Source organism: Tasmannia lanceolata, unplaced genomic scaffold (assembly GCF_043159265.1).
Source record: "Tasmannia lanceolata isolate RefF3 unplaced genomic scaffold, GAP_Taslan_0.1 ptg000008l, whole genome shotgun sequence".
In the NCBI taxonomy this organism is placed as follows: Eukaryota; Viridiplantae; Streptophyta; class Magnoliopsida; order Canellales; family Winteraceae; genus Tasmannia; species Tasmannia lanceolata.
The window spans coordinates 25,686,471-25,703,281 of record NW_027518685.1 but is presented as its reverse complement, the minus strand read 5'-3'; the positions used below and the strand labels follow the sequence as shown (position 1 = coordinate 25,703,281).

Sequence of the window (16,811 nt, the reverse complement as noted above, 5' to 3'; positions counted from 1 at the left end):
GGTCGGAAAGGGAGGAGTTTGAGGCGGTAATGAAAAGATACAGATGGGGAGATGGATCTACTACGGCTACTTCAGCACCGATGCCTCCGAAACGCTTACTTTCCTTCCGACGATCGCCAAAGAAGATCTACACCCCCGCTGAGTCCCGAGTTTTTCATTAAAACCTCAGATTCTTCCTCGGATGAATGACCGTGACTCAGCCATAGGGTCCGATAATCTGAAGGAGAGCCACATAAAAACAAGCAGCCTGGGTATCGCACCAAAGAGGCAGACTCGCCGGAGAGAGACGCACGCCAGCGAGAAGGGGTTTTTTCCACCGGAGCTTTTTTCAGGCTTTTTACCTGTGCATCTAATTAAACCATAAGTTTTTCTGATTTAAGAAATGATACTTCATCAAAAAAATAAAAATAAAAATAAAAATAAAAATAAAAATGGGAGGACTGCGATTATATGTAGTGCAAGTATCATTTCAACTAACTAATTTTACTTCTTCTAGCATGAAAAAGGTTAACGTGTTTTATAATGGCACTCTTCTCTTTTTGTTCTGCATTTCTAATTAGCTACTGAAGCTGTTATAATTCTCCAAAAGCTAGGACTAGGAGCATCTATAATTTTTAATTAATGAGGGATAAAATTATGAGGCACACCCACCCTCGTGATGTTAGCATGATCCGGACCTTTCAACTGTAATATTATTACATCAAAAATGCATTTGTAGTTGATCTTGCAAATGGATGATAGAAATTAAAATGGAATTAATCCATGTTTTTGTGTTCTAATTTGAAACTCAGGAGCTTAGGATCATGTCCAATTTTAAGATGGTACGAGATATCTGATCTTATGCCGACGGAATGATCCTCACCCTTCGATCACGAAGGGTTTGTTTTAATTTTTAAGCATAGTCGCAAAAAACTGGGGTTGTGGATATTTACAATACTTGATCGAGCGAACGCGGTTGTTTCTCTACGTAATTGAAAACATTGGATAAGTTGTTCCAGTGATTGGCTACCCTACCTGGATAATTCTATCACAAGTAAGCCTTAGGATTACCTTGCTTCTGTACTATACTATAGCCATTGCCATTGGGGCTGTTATAGTGTTATTGAATAGAGGATAGCAAGCTTGTCCCAGGATAAAATCTATCCACAAAAGAACAACCCATATAGGATATTTATTTGGCATAAGACAATATATCTTATATGATCTGGTGCTGGCGGACAAGATCAACGGTCTTAATCAAGACACATGCATTCCACATGTATAGTGACTTAGTGAGCCCAATGAATAAGGTGGTAACTCGGCTCCTCAAAAAGTGAGTTGCTGTTGGATCAAATATCAAGGATGGGACGATGGGTACATGTTTATACAGCCCTTCATCATATAATTTCTCCATTCCATATTCCCATTTTTCTAGTTTGGCTGTACATTTTTGATGACTTAACTAGTAAGGTTGGTGTCATGCCACGTTTAGTTGTCAAAAGAAGCCAAAAATCCAGAACACTACTTGCCCACCATTCTACTTGTCAGATGAGGTAGCACCCTTTTAGCTCTCCTACCAAAAAACTTTTAAAAATACAGTCTCTTGATAGTAGAGTTGTGGGATCTATGTTTCTTTTTTCCCTTCTTTCACTCTCTGTTCTCTTTACTTTACAAGAAGACTATTGATCCACCATTGATAACCAAACACACCAGGTTCATAGTGTCTGTTCTACTAGGAGACTACTACCCCGCTACTCTACTAGTTGATTACTTACCAGCTACTCAGACACAGTTGTGCATCCAAATGGACCCGGGGCACACTTTTTTATCAACCTAATAAGCCAGAGAGCAGCAAGGGAGCTGCGAATCTAAACATTACTGAAAACGGAGCATTCAAAATAAAATCTCATCACCAAATTTCTTACTGTTAATTCACTAGTTGAGATGCTCATGTCACTATTGGCCAGGTTTGGATTGGAGGAAAAATATTTCGTTAGGAAATTTTTTATTTCCACAAATTAGAGGGGGAAATAATAAAATTTACCCATATCATTACATAAAGGTAAATGTAAATAAAACTTGAACTGAAGCGGTTCAATTCACTTTATTTTTTATGTGTAATCAAACTAAGGGTGCAACTCGGGTCGGGTTGAGGCTAACCCTAGCTCAATCCGAGATAGCATTCCCTCAACCCTAACTCGACCCAACCCGAACATCGAGTTGAGAATTGTGAACCCTAACCCAACCCACGTCCAAATCGGATCAGGTTGAGTCGGGTTGGATTCGGGTTCAACTAGGGCCAAACAGAAAAATACACGAAAGAAATAGAATCCTAAGAAAATCATAATAAAATTAGAGGACGGAGGTCGGGTTTGGGTCGGGTCAGGTTGCCAAGGCCTCAACCCTAACCGAACCCTAAATTAAATCAGGTTGGCTTTTTCCAACCAGGGAAAATGCCAATCCAACCTGAGCCAAAATGGGGTTCGGGTTGAGCCCAACCCAAGTTGCACCCCTAAATCAAACAATGGAAAATCATCAAATTTTGGAAAAGTGTTTCTCTTCCAATCTTTTCCAGAAAATTCCAGCAATCCTAGCAGGGCTCGTTTCATTGTTTCTCCCCTCTACACCCCTCCTCATTTAATTAAATCTCTCTCTCTCTCTCTCTCTCTCTCTCTGCCTTCATGGAGACCACTGCTTTCTTCTCTGGTTCCCTTACCCTTGCCGCCCCTTTTTTCTTGTCCAAATCACCGAAAGAGAAATCTATATCTCGGTTTTCCAATCATGATTTCCGATTCCGAAACCGTAATTTCATCAAAAAGCCGTTGATTTGGCATGGAAAAGACGCTATCAGAGCACAGAAAACGATCCTAAACGGAGATGAGGGTTTCGTTATTGAACATGTTCCGCACTTAACGGACTATCTTCCGGATTTACCGGTAATCTCCGTTTTTCTTTCTTCGCTTGAAAATAATTGGTTTTGTATAGGTATCTTTCTTTTTATGTTCATGTTCATGTTCATGATCAAATCACCGGTTTTAACTTCTTTCTTATTAAACTTTCATAAGCTCTGGATTTTGCTTTCTAACTTTTTGTAGTATTTCTCTTTCTTTGTTCATTAAAAAATGATCCGTTACTTCTTTATTTCTCTTTCATAAGTTCCAAATGAAAATTATGTGGATTTTTTTCAAAAAATAAAATAAAAATGTTAACATTAATATACATTAATAAACCATGGGAAACTGTACATTCCTAAAACTTGTAATTATAATTAGTTGTGAAATTTCAATCCTTATCTATATCAACCATTCCCCTACCTTACTACAATACTACTCTTTCTTTGTACTTATTGTTTGTTTCCAATGAGACTTCTTACCCGATTCATATATATATATTTTTTACGCTCCCCACACATTTTACCATTACTTTCTTTCAAGGAAGCAGGATTCTTCCCTGGGAACCTTCGATTCCCGCTCTGGCAACCTTGCTTTCTTTAGTGCTTCTCGATTCTTGCACCTTCTCTTTTCTAAACCCCTTGCTTCCCGCTTTCATTCCCCGCATCGTTTCTTGCACTCGCTTCCCACTCTTGTAACTATGGGTGCTAGTTCTCATACAGTTTATGTGGACAAAAACCGATAAAATTTCCGAAGCAAGTCTATGTTTGAATTAAAGAACCCACTACGAAAAATGCATCAAAGTGTGCAATTACCAAGTATTAGGATAAAACCAAGCAATAACAATAAAGAATACATAATAGAGACAATTCATCAAATATCAAGTGTGCAATCACATAAGAACCCCGTGGCAAATCCTCTAACGAAGAGGGAAAACCCGTGGGACAAATTCGATAAAAAACTCCAGTAATTAAAATGGTCATACAATGTCTCTCTCAAGTTCTTGCCCAAAACTTGAGAAAATATAAGAACTTAGATGATTACATGGGTTACCTTCTTAGGAAAATACAAATCCCAATCTCTTACCACAATTCCACGTTTCGATCATCAAGATGGAGAAATCAAATCCTTGTGAAGTCTCCATGCGTCAAGAGTGCTCTACGGTTGTGAAAATCTCTAAGAAGAATGCTTAAGTCAATGGTTTTTATTCAAAAAACAAAAGTTGTAAAAAACACACAAAACCCTTGTTCCCCTTCTTCTCGTTTTTCTTTATTTTTCTTCTTTTTCAAATTTCGATCTATTTTATTTTTCAGTTTTAATAACCACTGCAAGTTGTTGTCCCGTGACCACTTAAATCCCATCCCAAAGTGGGAAAGTTTGGAGCAATCATACATGCAACATTTCTGAATCTAATTATCGGGATCAAATTTTTATGTAAGTCTGAGGATGTAATTGGAGCTATCCTCAGCAGTGTTCTCTAGATGCCTCTACTTTCTTCTTCTTCTTCATTCCTCATTTTTTTGTCGTGGCACTTGTAGTGCCTGGATAGTCCATGAAACGACAAAACAATCAAAGAATTGTAGGATGAAACATCTTGGTGACTTGATAGAAAATTGCAAGTGTTGGTAGGGGAAATTGAAATTCTTATTTCTATTTGTTTATTTCTTTGTTGTAGATTTTTCTTTCTTTCAAATTTTCAGCGATGAATCAGATTAGTTTCAAGTTAGGGCATCAAGGAGCTGAGGTCTCTCATATGCAGTTTGTGGATGATACATTGATATTTAGTGTGCTTAAGATAGGAAAATTATTGAAGCTAAAGGCTATCCTTCGTTGCTATGAGATGATGACAGACCAGAGATCAAACTTTCTCAAGTCTTGAGTATTTGGCATTCACATCCCTGTTGAGGAGGTGGAAGGCTTTGCTGGACTACTTGGATGCTAGGTGGATTAGTTCTCATCATCGTACTTGGGCTTCCATTGGGTGCAGGGAGGCTTCAAAAGAAGCAATAGGATCTGATAGTATAAACAGTGGAAACAAGATTGGATACATGAAAGCGAAATCTAGTCTATTTGTGGGGCAGAATCACCCTCATTTAGGAAGTCCTAGCGAATATCCCGATCTATCATCTATCGGTATTCATGTGCCCTATGAGTGTGATCAAGAGGATTGGGCAGATTCAGAGAAGGTTCCTATTGGGGGGACGGGGTTTAGATGAGAAGCAGAAAGTGCATCTGGATAGTTGGAATGAGGTTTCAAAGCCTATCAAAATTGGAGGCCTAGGCATCAGGAGACTAAAAGAGGTGAATTGCGCACTCTTGGGAAAATGGCTATGGTGATTTGGAGAAGAGAATCAGCAATTGTGGGCTAAGATGATTGAAGGCAAGTATGGCTCTTACCCAGGGCATTGGATTTCATATAAGATTAAATGGTGTGACTTTATTACATAAGTTGATTCCTAACATTTATCTTTTATCATGACATAAGTAAGCAGTTTTTATTGGAGGGACATACCGAAGCAGAAACAGAAGTTCAACTAAGGGCAGAATGAACTCAAGAATAAGGTTTTGGTATGATAAGTGGTGGCAGGGCAACCTTTGAATGGGACTTATCCAGCTCCTTGGAGATTCGTTCAGTACTTTGATGAGATTCGGGATCGGGTGGCGTGATCATCGATCTCCTTCCAGCATGTGAGGAGAGTGGCCAATAGTGACCCCGATAGGTTAGCCAGGGTCGGGGTATCCAAGGAGAGGCTGGAGTTATTTGATTTTCTTCCTCCGTGAGGATGTAGTTGCTTTTTTATATATATATTTTTTTATTTCTTTTTTGTATTTTTTCTTCTCTTCTTCTGTCTGTATTGACCATTTCAATCGCTTGTTTCTCTTTTGTGATCTCTAATAAAAAGGCAACAAGCTCCAAGAGTTTTTGCCTTTTTCCCAACATAATAGGTCAAGTGCAGCATGCACTTCCTTTGAAACAAGGGTGTGCTGATGTCAACTCTCTCTCTCTCTCTCTCTCTCCTTTTTTAACTTTTCCTTCTCATTTTTAGAAGTGATTAACTACTTACTGTTTAACATTACTCGAAACATTCTTTTTGCAAAATTTAAAGTGAGAAAGTGCATTTAGAAAACCCAATTGGGGAGTTAAACAACTATATTAGCGAGTTGCAGTGTTCAACATATCATAAGCCATGGAGCCTTTTTTTCCCTTTACCTTTTTCGGTTTGTGACTTTCTGTTTGGTGTTTCTCCATACCTTTCTGTTTATTATTACAGATGGTTGATGATTCCTTTTGTCTTTTACCCTTCTCTGTAGGTTTACCCAAATCCTCTGGAAAAAAGTCCAGCTTATGCAATTGTCAAGTAAGTCTATACATTTTGGTTCTTTCCAGCGCTTATACCATGCCTGAATGATTGATTGTGGCAACTGAAGAACTGAATTTCTTGGGTTTAAAAATATATAACTGGTATGTTTACCAGGCAGCACTTTGTCAACCCAGAAGATATGGTCGCCGAAGAGGTAGGTGAGCTTATTGGTTTGAGTTTAGAAAAGCGTCGTACATAAAATTTACTTATTAATTTCTAAGTGATCAATTTGGTTTATGTGCTTTTAATTCCTTTTTTTTGTGCTCCAGATTGTTGTTCAGAAGAATAGTCCTAGAGGAGTACACTTTCGACGTGCAGGGCCCCGAGAAAGGGTATGTTTTTCTTCGAGTACCGATTACGTGCGATAGTTTATGAAAATTTGCAAGTTTTGTTAAATGAATCCTTGTGTTGCTCCTCAGGTTTATTTCAAATCAGATGAGGTAAGGGCTTGCATTGTGACATGTGGTGGCCTGTGCCCAGGGATTAATACTGTGATTCGCGAGATTGTTTGTGGTTTGAATTATATGTATGAAGTTGATGACATCCTTGGGATTGTGGTAATTTCCTTTTTCATCTCTATCTTTTAAGTCTTACCTTGGATACTTCTGTTAAAAGGGTTTTGTTTTTTCTTTGAGTTATTCTATAGATTCTAAACTGAAAGGCGGCCTTGCAGAAATGGGGTGAAAGGGCGCCGCCCCCATTGGCTGCAAGGGGCGGTTGGTTGTGCATTTATAATGGCTGAAAGTCAAAGTGTATTAATTGCAGAACCGTCTCTTCCAGCCGGTGTGGGCGCCCTTTCACCCCATTTCTACAAGGGCGCCCCTCAGTTTAGCATTCCTCTATTCTATATACCCCAAATGTGGACTTTTCTGCTCTTTTAGCAAAATTAAATATTTTGGAATATTGGCTTCATCCGAGTAGAACCTAGTTGTTCAGCCATGGTATATAGCGTCTGTTGATGGTAATGAAGTTGCAAACCCAGTTTATGAATTTGGTGTTGAATACTTAGAGATCTAACTGTCATAACCAATCTCTGACTGGCACTGTTAAGGAGCATTGGGTGAATATGGTCTAGTCATGCTTTTACGTGTTATTTAGAAGTCCTTTATCTCACAGTGGATTGCTATATGTTTTCAGGGAGGATATAGAGGGTTTTACTCTAGAAATACCATTGCTTTGACACCGAAGATTGTCAATGATATCCACAAACGCGGTGGCACCTTCCTTCGCACTTCACGAGGAGGTCATGATACTGCCAAGATTGTTGATAGCATTCAGGACCGTGGGATTAATCAGGTATGTTCTTTGCCATCAAGGTTGATAGAAGATTTTTTAGGATTTCAGAGATCAGAATTGATCGTGTTTGGTTTTTAGGTCTACATAATTGGAGGTGATGGAACTCAAAAAGGAGCTTATGTCATTTATGAGGTAACTTTGGTACCTAAAATGACTTTTTATTCTTTAAATTTAACAATCATGAAGCAATATGGATCTCATTTCATTTTACTCATATATAGGAAGTCAAGAGGCGTGGTCTCCAAGTGGCGGTTGCCGGAATCCCTAAGACCATTGATAATGATATTGCGGTATGCTGTATCTATGATTACTTATAATGTCAAATTTTCACTCAAGCCTCAAGCCCTCAACTTATCTATATGCTTATTAAGATGGGTATATTATATCCAATGCACGCATGAGGGAGAGGGAGAGGGAGGCGGGGGGGGAGGGGGGGGGGGGGGAGGGGAGGGGAGGGGAGGGAGGGAGGGAGGGAGGGACTTCAGTCCCAAAAGACGAATTGCAGGAATCTGCAGATTGAAGAACTACCAGTCAAAAAAAAAAAAAAAACTTACCAGAATAGAGAGAAAGGAAGAGATGAATCTGGGTTTTGAAGAAACATATAAAAAGAAGCGAGGAATGATTTTTTGGGGCTAGAGAATAGGGTTGTTGAAAATGGACTCTTTGGTCAGAGAGAAAATCGATGGGAAGCAAGAGAAGGACGGAGGGTGAGGAAGAGGGAACTTCGATCCTGTGTTGGAGAGCGAGAAGAAAATACGAAGAAGTCGACTTTTTTGAGATATTGTAGCCCGACAAGTCTTTTCATCGTGGAAAGGAAAGCTGCATCCTACCTTTTTAGCTGGATTTGGGGATCATATCTATCCAAGATGGAAAAACCTATCCATCTTCTCTTTCCTTTCCTTCTACTACCAAACATTGGCGAGGGGTGAAATCCTGGAAAAGGATTTCCTTTCCATCTCTTTTTTTTGAATGGTACTTTCCTTTCCATTTCTTTCCGTCCCTTTCTTGCAAACCAAACAGGCCCTTAGAGAGAAGCAAACAACTTCTAGAAGACTAAAGATAAATTAACTTGGGGTGGGACTCTATTTGCTTTGGCTTGAATTAGGGATTCTAGCAAAGTCAACATGCCTATTTTTTTTGTATCTTCAGTAAATCTATTAATCTTTTACTATGTATCTGGTTTGATTTTAGGTGATAGACAAATCTTTTGGTTTTGACACTGCGGTAGAAGAAGCTCAGAGGGCCATTAATGCTGCACACGTGGAAGTTGAAAGTGTGGATAATGGTATCGGCATTGTGAAGCTTATGGGCCGTTATAGTGGTACGGTAATGAAGTGATTTGTTACGAATAATCTGTACAACTGTCTAGAGTTTACTTAAGAACCTATACTTAATGCTTCATTTGTATCCTTTATGCTTAGCAGAAATCTTGTTTAACTTTGAAGTAATGAAAGCCCATACATATGATTTGAACTCTCTATCACCTCCTTGACAATGTATCTATTATTTTTGTGTGCTTCAGGGTTCATTGCTATGTATGCTACTTTGGCTAGCCGGGATGTGGTAAGGCCACAGTGCCATGTTATAATACACACACACACACACACACACACACACACACACACACACACACATGTTTCATCTCCGATAAGCTCCCTTATTGTTTTCGTTACACCTTGCACCAAATGACCACCAAAAGCAACTTTCAAATGGTTTTTGGAAAATGATAGGAAGACACGCTTGTTTTACGATTATCCCAAACATCCATATTAATATTGCCACATGCACTAAAGTAGGGGCATGAAGACACGCTTGTTTTACAATTGTCCCAAACATCCCTCTTAATATTGCCCCATGCACCAAAGTAGGGGAATGCTTGTTATTTTATAAAAAATGTAGCGGTATTATTCTCATGAAAACAAAGTCATTATGTGATGTTATACATGTACAATATGGAGGGATGTGAGGGACATCCACATGGGTGTGTCTTCATAGCAGGTATCTATTTTTTATTAGTTTCACTTGTTAGAATAGTTTAAAAGTTCTTTTGTTTTTTAAGTGGTTATGAGTATGTTTCCAGTTATTTAGTCGATTACTTTGTCTCTTTTCATTCATCCATTTTATTTCTATGACAACTTGTCAATGAGATTTAGATTTTGTAACAGGATTGTTGCTTGATTCCGGAGTCTCCATTTTATTTAGAAGGGGAAGGTGGACTTTTTGAATTTGTTGAACAGAGACTTAAAGAAAACGGGCATATTGTCATTGTGTTGGCTGAAGGAGCAGGGCAGGAGCTTGTTGCTCAGACCATGCATGCAATTGACGAAAAAGATGCGTCAGGGAACCGTTTACTCCTTGATGTTGGGCTTTGGCTATCTCAAAAGATCAAGGTTTGGATTTTTTTTTTAATGTTTTCTTATAACTTCATAGCCGAAACTACATCATCGCCCTCATCGCCTTTTGCACCAATTACAGATCACGCTTGTTAAAATGGTCATATCACCTTGAATTGAAAAATGGCGCTAGCCCTCTGCCCAAGAACCATGAATTTTAATCTTGGTATTTGTGTTTTTGAAGATGTACCTTTTGTTTTTTAGAATCCATGGCAGTTTTGGTCCTGTTGCCTAAGTATTTAGTAACTAGGAACTAAGTTTTTGGGAACTTAGCAATGGCCCATCTTCTTCTTGAAATGAAACTTATCACTCTGGGTTTGAAAAGATTGATTATAAACAAAGAGACATCAAGGAATTGAATGAAGCAGATTAAGATATTTGCTTCAAGGGCAGTCATCGTTCTTTGGCGTTGATGGTGTTCTATCTCATTTCCCAGTAGCATAATTTTTTTCTTTTTACTCTCAGTGACAAACCCAGTACATATGGCACTTTGGTACGAGATCTGGAATGTTCATCCAGTGGGCCCCATTGTGGATTAGCAGAGCCCAACAATCAAATTGGTGGGATTGTCTTATGGGACAAATTTTGCTCACTGAATGTGGCCCATTTGTTAAATTTTGGTCACTATTCCTGAGGGGGGGTCGTAATAGTCTGGTGGCTGGAAAACAGTTTAGCTGTTTTATTGAAACACGAAGGGTGAAATTCATGTGCTTCCTGTTAGGTTATTTTAATATAACAATTCAAATATCTGCATCTCTTTAGTTTGATTAGGATGATCTCCAACCACACATCAAGTTGTAAGCAGTTTTTTGGGGACAGCTTCTCAGTTATTTCTTCAATACCGTTTTAACACATTTTTTGTCGCAGGATCATTTCACAAAGGAGCAGAAGATGGCTGTAAATCTCAAGTACATAGGTAATTTATAACCCTCAAAAAATTATAGGCCGTTCTTTACTGTCTAATTGAAGTATCCTACTTTTATTTCCGAGCCTTGGTGAGTTTCTGCCAACTAGATTCTTATCATGTTTGACGGGTTAGAAGTTTATACTTCAGAGTAAAAAAGGCTGTAAATATTTTTCCATGAATTCTGAAGTTATTGTGGTTTCAATAATAGGAAAAACACTTAAATTCACAGTTGACATCTTACAACTACAAGTAGTTGTTTTTGAGATTTTTTTACACAAGTCGCAACTTGTCGGTCAATCTGGGGTCTATGTTGTGAACCATATTATATTTGAATACATAATGATCCCTAAAGGTGGAAAATATTCTCCACAGATCCAACATACATGATTCGAGCTATTCCAAGTAATGCATCAGACAACATTTACTGCACACTTCTTGCCCATAGCGCTGTTCACGGAGCCATGGCAGGATACACAGGCTTCACTGTCGGACCTGTAAACAGCCGACATGCTTATATTCCAATTGCTGTGAGTACTCTCCCCCCTCCTATTTATTGGATTTCATGCAAGGTTTTTGTTAAAGAGTGTGTGAGGGTAGTTTAGTCATTACACTTACTATGAGGGGTATTGTAGTCTTTGTACAAGGTTTTATATATATACTAGTAAAAAACCTTGTGCGATGCACGGGCCGACAAAGAACTGTACGGACCACATCATAGGTTGATCCAAACTGTCCATGTGATGGAACACAACATTAATAGGTTGTGCCCGTAAAATCATTTCCATAGGCTGATCCTAGCCCTCCAATCTATAGAGGTTTCCATAATTAAAAAAGCATAAAGGAGGGAGGGGGGTAGGATTGAAATTATGTGGCTTTAATGGGTGCCTTTGTTAAAAAGCATAAAGGAGGGGGTAGGATTGAAAATATGTGGGTTGAAAGGTTGCCTTTGTTAAAAAAAGTCAAAAAAGTGATTTGTAATTCTATTAGAATTTTGGGAGAAATTCAAATAATTCTCTCATTTTCTCTTCTGCTATATATATATATAAGTGGGAGAATTTTGGATCACCACAGAACAAGTGGGAGAATTTTGGATCACCACAGAACAAGTGGGACCCATGTGATTGGGGAGCTTAAGCGCACCATAAGTTTGGTGAGCTTAAGCGCACCAACAGTTTCCTCATATATATATATATATATATATATACTAGTAAAAACCCCGTGCGATGTACAGGCCGACAAAGAACTGTACGGACCACATCATAGGTTGATCCAAACCGTCCATGTGATGGAACACAACATCAATAGGTTGTGCCCGTAAAATCATTTCCATAGGCTGGTCCTAGCCCTCCAATCTATAGAGGTTTTCATAATATGTTGTTCGTCTGAAGGTGCCCGGAATTTGTCAGTATTTTTACAGGTGTGCGGAATTCGTAATATCCTCAAAAAATTAATAAGGAAAATTAGTTTTTTCGTAATTTTCATATTTTGATACCTCTTCTTTGTAGTTTTTCTCGTAACTGTCATATTCAGGTACCCGCTGTCCATAATTTTCCTCCCAAACTTTACTACGTAATGATTATTATTGCTAGCTACTTTCTCTACGTATTATTGCTAGTAACCTTTCAAGAAATAGTATTTCCCTGCAGTTTTTCATTACATCTAATAAGACAAATCTCTGAATACATACAATTGCAAAGGATGGGCGAGACATAGCGTTTGGAGAAGGTGGCTAGCAAATCAAGATTCGAAATTACGAGCGAGGTGTTAATGCCACAGATTTTGCAAATAATTTTGAACATTCATACCCTTTTTACCCTCACATAGATAGTATGTAAAGATATGTGGGGAGGGCAAAAAACGGTAAAAATCATCTACATTGACGTGTTAAATGGACAAAATTCTCTCCTTTTCTCTTCTGCTATATATATATATATATATATATATATAGAGAGAGAGAGAGAGAGAGAGAGAGAGAGAGAGAGCTGTTGGTGCGCTTAAGTGCACCAAAAAATCGTGCGCTGAAGTTGAAGATAAAGGAAAATTGCATAAGAGACAAAGGGAAATCAAATACGACAAACGTACATGATAGGAATGGCTAGCTAATTAAATTTATGGGTGCAAATATCAACTTGGATACAATAATAACAACAATACGAGAGAGAGGAGGAGAAGGCCAAGTCCCATAAAAGAAGTACAATCCAAAAAAAGTTGAAAAAAAACCTACAAAGTCCACTAAGGAAAGAAGTACATTTCATGCTTTAATATGAATAAGGTACAAGAAAAACATAATCCCTGTTGCTCCTAAGGCTTTAAGCAAGATGTTTTCATTCTTGAGGAAGGCGATCTCATTTTCCAGTGCTTTTATGCGTTCTTCGTTTATCCCCTTCTCGCCACGATCTGCACATCCGTTGTGGGACCTTACCTCCCTGCATGTCTCCGCCTCGTCATCCCAACGAAAAGATTTGCAATTGCGGGCCTGCATGTTATTTAAACATTACATTCTCACAAGTGGTCCAACAACTTTTTCAAAAAAAGAAAAGAAAAGATAACAAGTATGCGAATTGCAAGTTTACTCACAGCACATGTCCAAAACGGCCGGCCTTGGTTATTGTTTACGTTGGTCCGAGTGATTCTTTGAATCAGTGGCTGTTTACAATCACATGAGTTCGAGTCCAATCCATGACATGACGTACCACTTGTGCTGCCTGAGGATGCCATTACGTTTCAATACCTAAGTTAATCCAAACAGGGCATTAACTTATGTCATATTTTTTCTTTCAATCCAAACAGGGCATTACAACCAAACCATAATAAGAAGAAAACCAATTTTCTTCACACAGATGGTGAGTTTCAATCAAGCAACTAATGGTGAGTTTCAATCAAGAAACCCTATAATTTTTTGGTATTTTGGGTTTTTCTTCTTATAGGCATTTGATCAAACATATTGTGGTCCTATGTAAGCAGAAATTAGTCACCAAGACAAAAAAAAAAAAAACACAAAATAAACTAACCTGGAAGATCTGACCTAAATCAGATTACAATCACTTAAATAGATTAGATGTTCACCTAACTGGTGTAAGCTTCGGCATTGGGAAACCTCCTTTTTTTCAAACACCCAAAAGCCCTATTATTTACCCTAGAAAGAATTCAATAAACCCCTACTTTTTTAACATTCAAAAAACCCTATTTTCCCTCAGAAATTAGAAACAACAATAGGGGGTTGTATGAAGGTTGAATGTAAAAACAAGAAAATAATACAAGAAGGGTAGAGAAAACCCTAAACAGAAACCTTCGATTGGATAGGATTGACAGGAAAAACTAAACAGAAAATAATCTAAACCTATTTTCCCTCAGAAATCAGAAACAGAAAATAAACAGAAAATAATCTAACATAAACCGTAACTTCTTATCTCGTTTACGAAAAAAACCCCATCTGATTTCACCAAGAAAATCACATAAAAAAACTCCATCTGATTTCACCATCATCTCCTTCCTCAATTTTTTCATGGATATTTCATAAAAAAAATCAGATTTTCTCCTTCTCTTGTTGTATGGAAGGAAAGAAAACAAAAAAAAAAAGGGTTTGAAGGGAAAAAAAAATAAAAAAAGGTACTGACCTGGACGGAGGAGAAGCAGACCCGCTGTGTAATGGAGGCCGTAGAGGGAGGAGGGGTCATGGAGAAGCAGCAACGAGAGGGGAGAAGCAGACGTGCGTTTTTTTTTCTCCTCAAATACCCTAGAACCAGAAATGTTAGAAGAGAGAGAGGTGTTTTGCGTTTTTTCACATTCGATATAACGTATTTTGTTAGAAGTGGGCCCACCATCAACGCCCCAATGAGGGGATTTATGTTCAACTTCAGCGCACGATTTTTTGGTGCGCCAACAGTTTTCTCATATATATATATATATATATATATATATATATATATATATATCATTTACATGGGAGGACTCCTTAGTGGAGAATCCCTCATCTTCTCCCTCACTCTTCTTCTTCTTCTTTCCTTATCCTTATCTATTCTAACATTTTTAAATGTCGGTTTCCGTTCTGACTGAAACCGAAATCATGTAAAATTTCGGAAAACAATTTCGGTATTTTACAAGATTTCGGTGGAAATTTTGGAAATTCGGTGGAAATCTTGTAAATTTTGACGAAATTTCAGGGAAATTTTGGATGTCGGGGAAATTTCGATTTCGGATTCATGTACTTTCTGTGTCGATTCCGGCTGAAATTCGTCCGAAATTTCAAACCATGATTGCATGATTGTTTTTGTATTTTTGTATCAGTAAACTTCTATAGGAATCGGGTCTGATTACAAGCCCGAGTAATCTGAGAAAATTTGTGTTATTCCAATTTGTAGGAATTGAATAAATATCACATTAAAAATGACTAAAGTGCCTATATCTGGTACATAAGTTGAATACCTCATCATTTCAGAGCAAAATGACAAACCAACGAGTTTCAGAATTTGACATAATGCCCCTATAAATGAACTTTAAATTCAGACCACTAGTCTGCCCCATTATCCAAACACTACTTGTCATTTCAGTTATTGTGTGTTCTTCAAAACTTTCAATGCAGCTTCAAAATTTCTTGATTACAGTCAGCATTTCCCCATGGCCAACATAGCCTCTTCCCTCAACCTATGTGGTGTTTTTTGTTCCTTCTCTCTGTAATCGTATCGAGTGCTTGTGGAGCATAATTTTTCATTTTCTTTCCTATGTTCTCAATTGTTGATATTTGATTCATAGGTAAGATACATAAGTTTCTTCTACATCATAGGGATGCAACTTGGGTTGATTTTTGGGAATTCGGGTTGAGCTTTTACGATAAAATCGGGTCAGGTTCGGGTTGATTCCAATTCATATTCTAGCAAAATTTCAACCCGACCCGACTGAAGTTGCAACCCTAATCATGCGTTTTTCAGTATGAGTTTTTTTTTTTTTTTTTGTGGGGCTATTGAGGCATGAAGGGGACCTAATATTTGCCGATATGTTTGGTTTGACAGCGTGCGACAGAGACCCCGAATACCGTCAAGCTGACAGATCGGATGTGGGCCAGACTTCTTGCCTCGACAAACCAACCAAGCTTCTTAAGATACAATGAAGTTGTGCAAGAAAAAATAGTTGATAAGGAGACAACTGAGATGATTGACAATATGAGAGTTTCTTCTGTGTAGTAGCCATGGACTTGAACAATTAAATTGTCAAACTCACCAACTCTTCTCTCGCCTCGCATAAAGCTCATGTCTATGCATATACAGTTTTAAGCCAGTGAACATGAGGTAAGTACCTCTTACTGTACTTTTAGTAATATTTGTTACCCATTCATGAAAATTAAGCTCTATGTAAGGATACATTTGAGAGATAAATAATACAGCTATGTTTTCAGAAGTACATATGAACTATAAATGTGGGATTCCCTTGTGGGCTGTCCCTAAGCAGGACGAGTTTTGTGAAGCAAAACTCTGGCATGTCTTGTAGCATTATTGATTAAATGGTTTCACTCTTTTCTTTCTTTCTCCTTCTCTTTTGGGAAGTGGATTTCATCCAAATTTTTTTTTCATTGATCCGCAGTTGGATGCAACTTGAAAGGCAACCTGCAGGTTGTTAAATTTGATTTGATCAGTGATGCACAGTTCCCACAAGTTCTGCTGCTTATCTTTTGAAAGCAAAATTGGGAAAAATGAGAACAGGATTTAAAAAGAATCCAAAGGTTCAGTTCAAAAAAAAAGAAAAAAAGACAACAAATAAGCCTAAGCTTCACGAAGTAAATAGTGACCTAATTTAGAAATTTTCTATAATATGAATGCTGTGAAAAACCCTACAATAGCAATATGTAATATCGATGGCAAAGCAAAAAGAAAGAACCAAACATAAGCAAACGCACAAAGACACGAAAATTTACATGGTTCGGCAAAGCCTACATCCACGGCAGAGGCAACGAGAAAATCCATTATAAGAACAGGAGATTACAAGAGAA

General features: G+C 38.0%; 1 protein-coding gene across 3 annotated transcripts; it reads left to right on the top strand.

The window, feature by feature from the left end:
- Positions 1 to 2,566: 2,566 nt before the first annotated feature.
- LOC143884966 (ATP-dependent 6-phosphofructokinase 4, chloroplastic-like) lies at positions 2,567 to 16,222 on the top strand. Of its 3 annotated transcripts, XM_077388860.1 has the most exons (14): positions 2,609 to 2,915; positions 6,183 to 6,229; positions 6,347 to 6,386; positions 6,502 to 6,564; positions 6,652 to 6,789; positions 7,370 to 7,528; positions 7,607 to 7,660; positions 7,750 to 7,818; positions 8,720 to 8,849; positions 9,051 to 9,091; positions 9,694 to 9,918; positions 10,789 to 10,837; positions 11,201 to 11,355; positions 15,838 to 16,222. In XM_077388860.1, exons 1-14 carry the CDS (start codon positions 2,661 to 2,663, stop codon positions 16,006 to 16,008), a joined length of 1,596 nt encoding a protein of 531 aa, XP_077244975.1. In that variant the 5' UTR covers positions 2,609 to 2,660; the 3' UTR covers positions 16,009 to 16,222. The 3 variants fall into 3 exon arrangements, with proteins under 3 accessions (XP_077244977.1, XP_077244976.1, XP_077244975.1); XM_077388862.1 differs by lacking the exon at positions 11,201 to 11,355 and having other exon boundaries at positions 2,567 to 2,915; XM_077388861.1 differs by lacking the exon at positions 9,051 to 9,091 and having other exon boundaries at positions 2,592 to 2,915; positions 8,720 to 8,854.
- The last annotated feature ends 589 nt before the right edge of the window (positions 16,223 to 16,811 follow it).

Coding starts and splice junctions, on each gene's coding strand:
- LOC143884966 (XM_077388860.1), top strand. CDS start 2,661: ATGGAGACCACTGCTTTCTTCTCTGGTTCCCTTACCCTTGCCGCCCCT. Junction 6,387..6,501: donor AAGATATGGTCGCCGAAGAG/GTAGGTGAGCTT, acceptor TTTGTGCTCCAG/ATTGTTGTTCAGAAGAATAG. Junction 7,529..7,606: donor AGGACCGTGGGATTAATCAG/GTATGTTCTTTG, acceptor TTTGGTTTTTAG/GTCTACATAATTGGAGGTGA.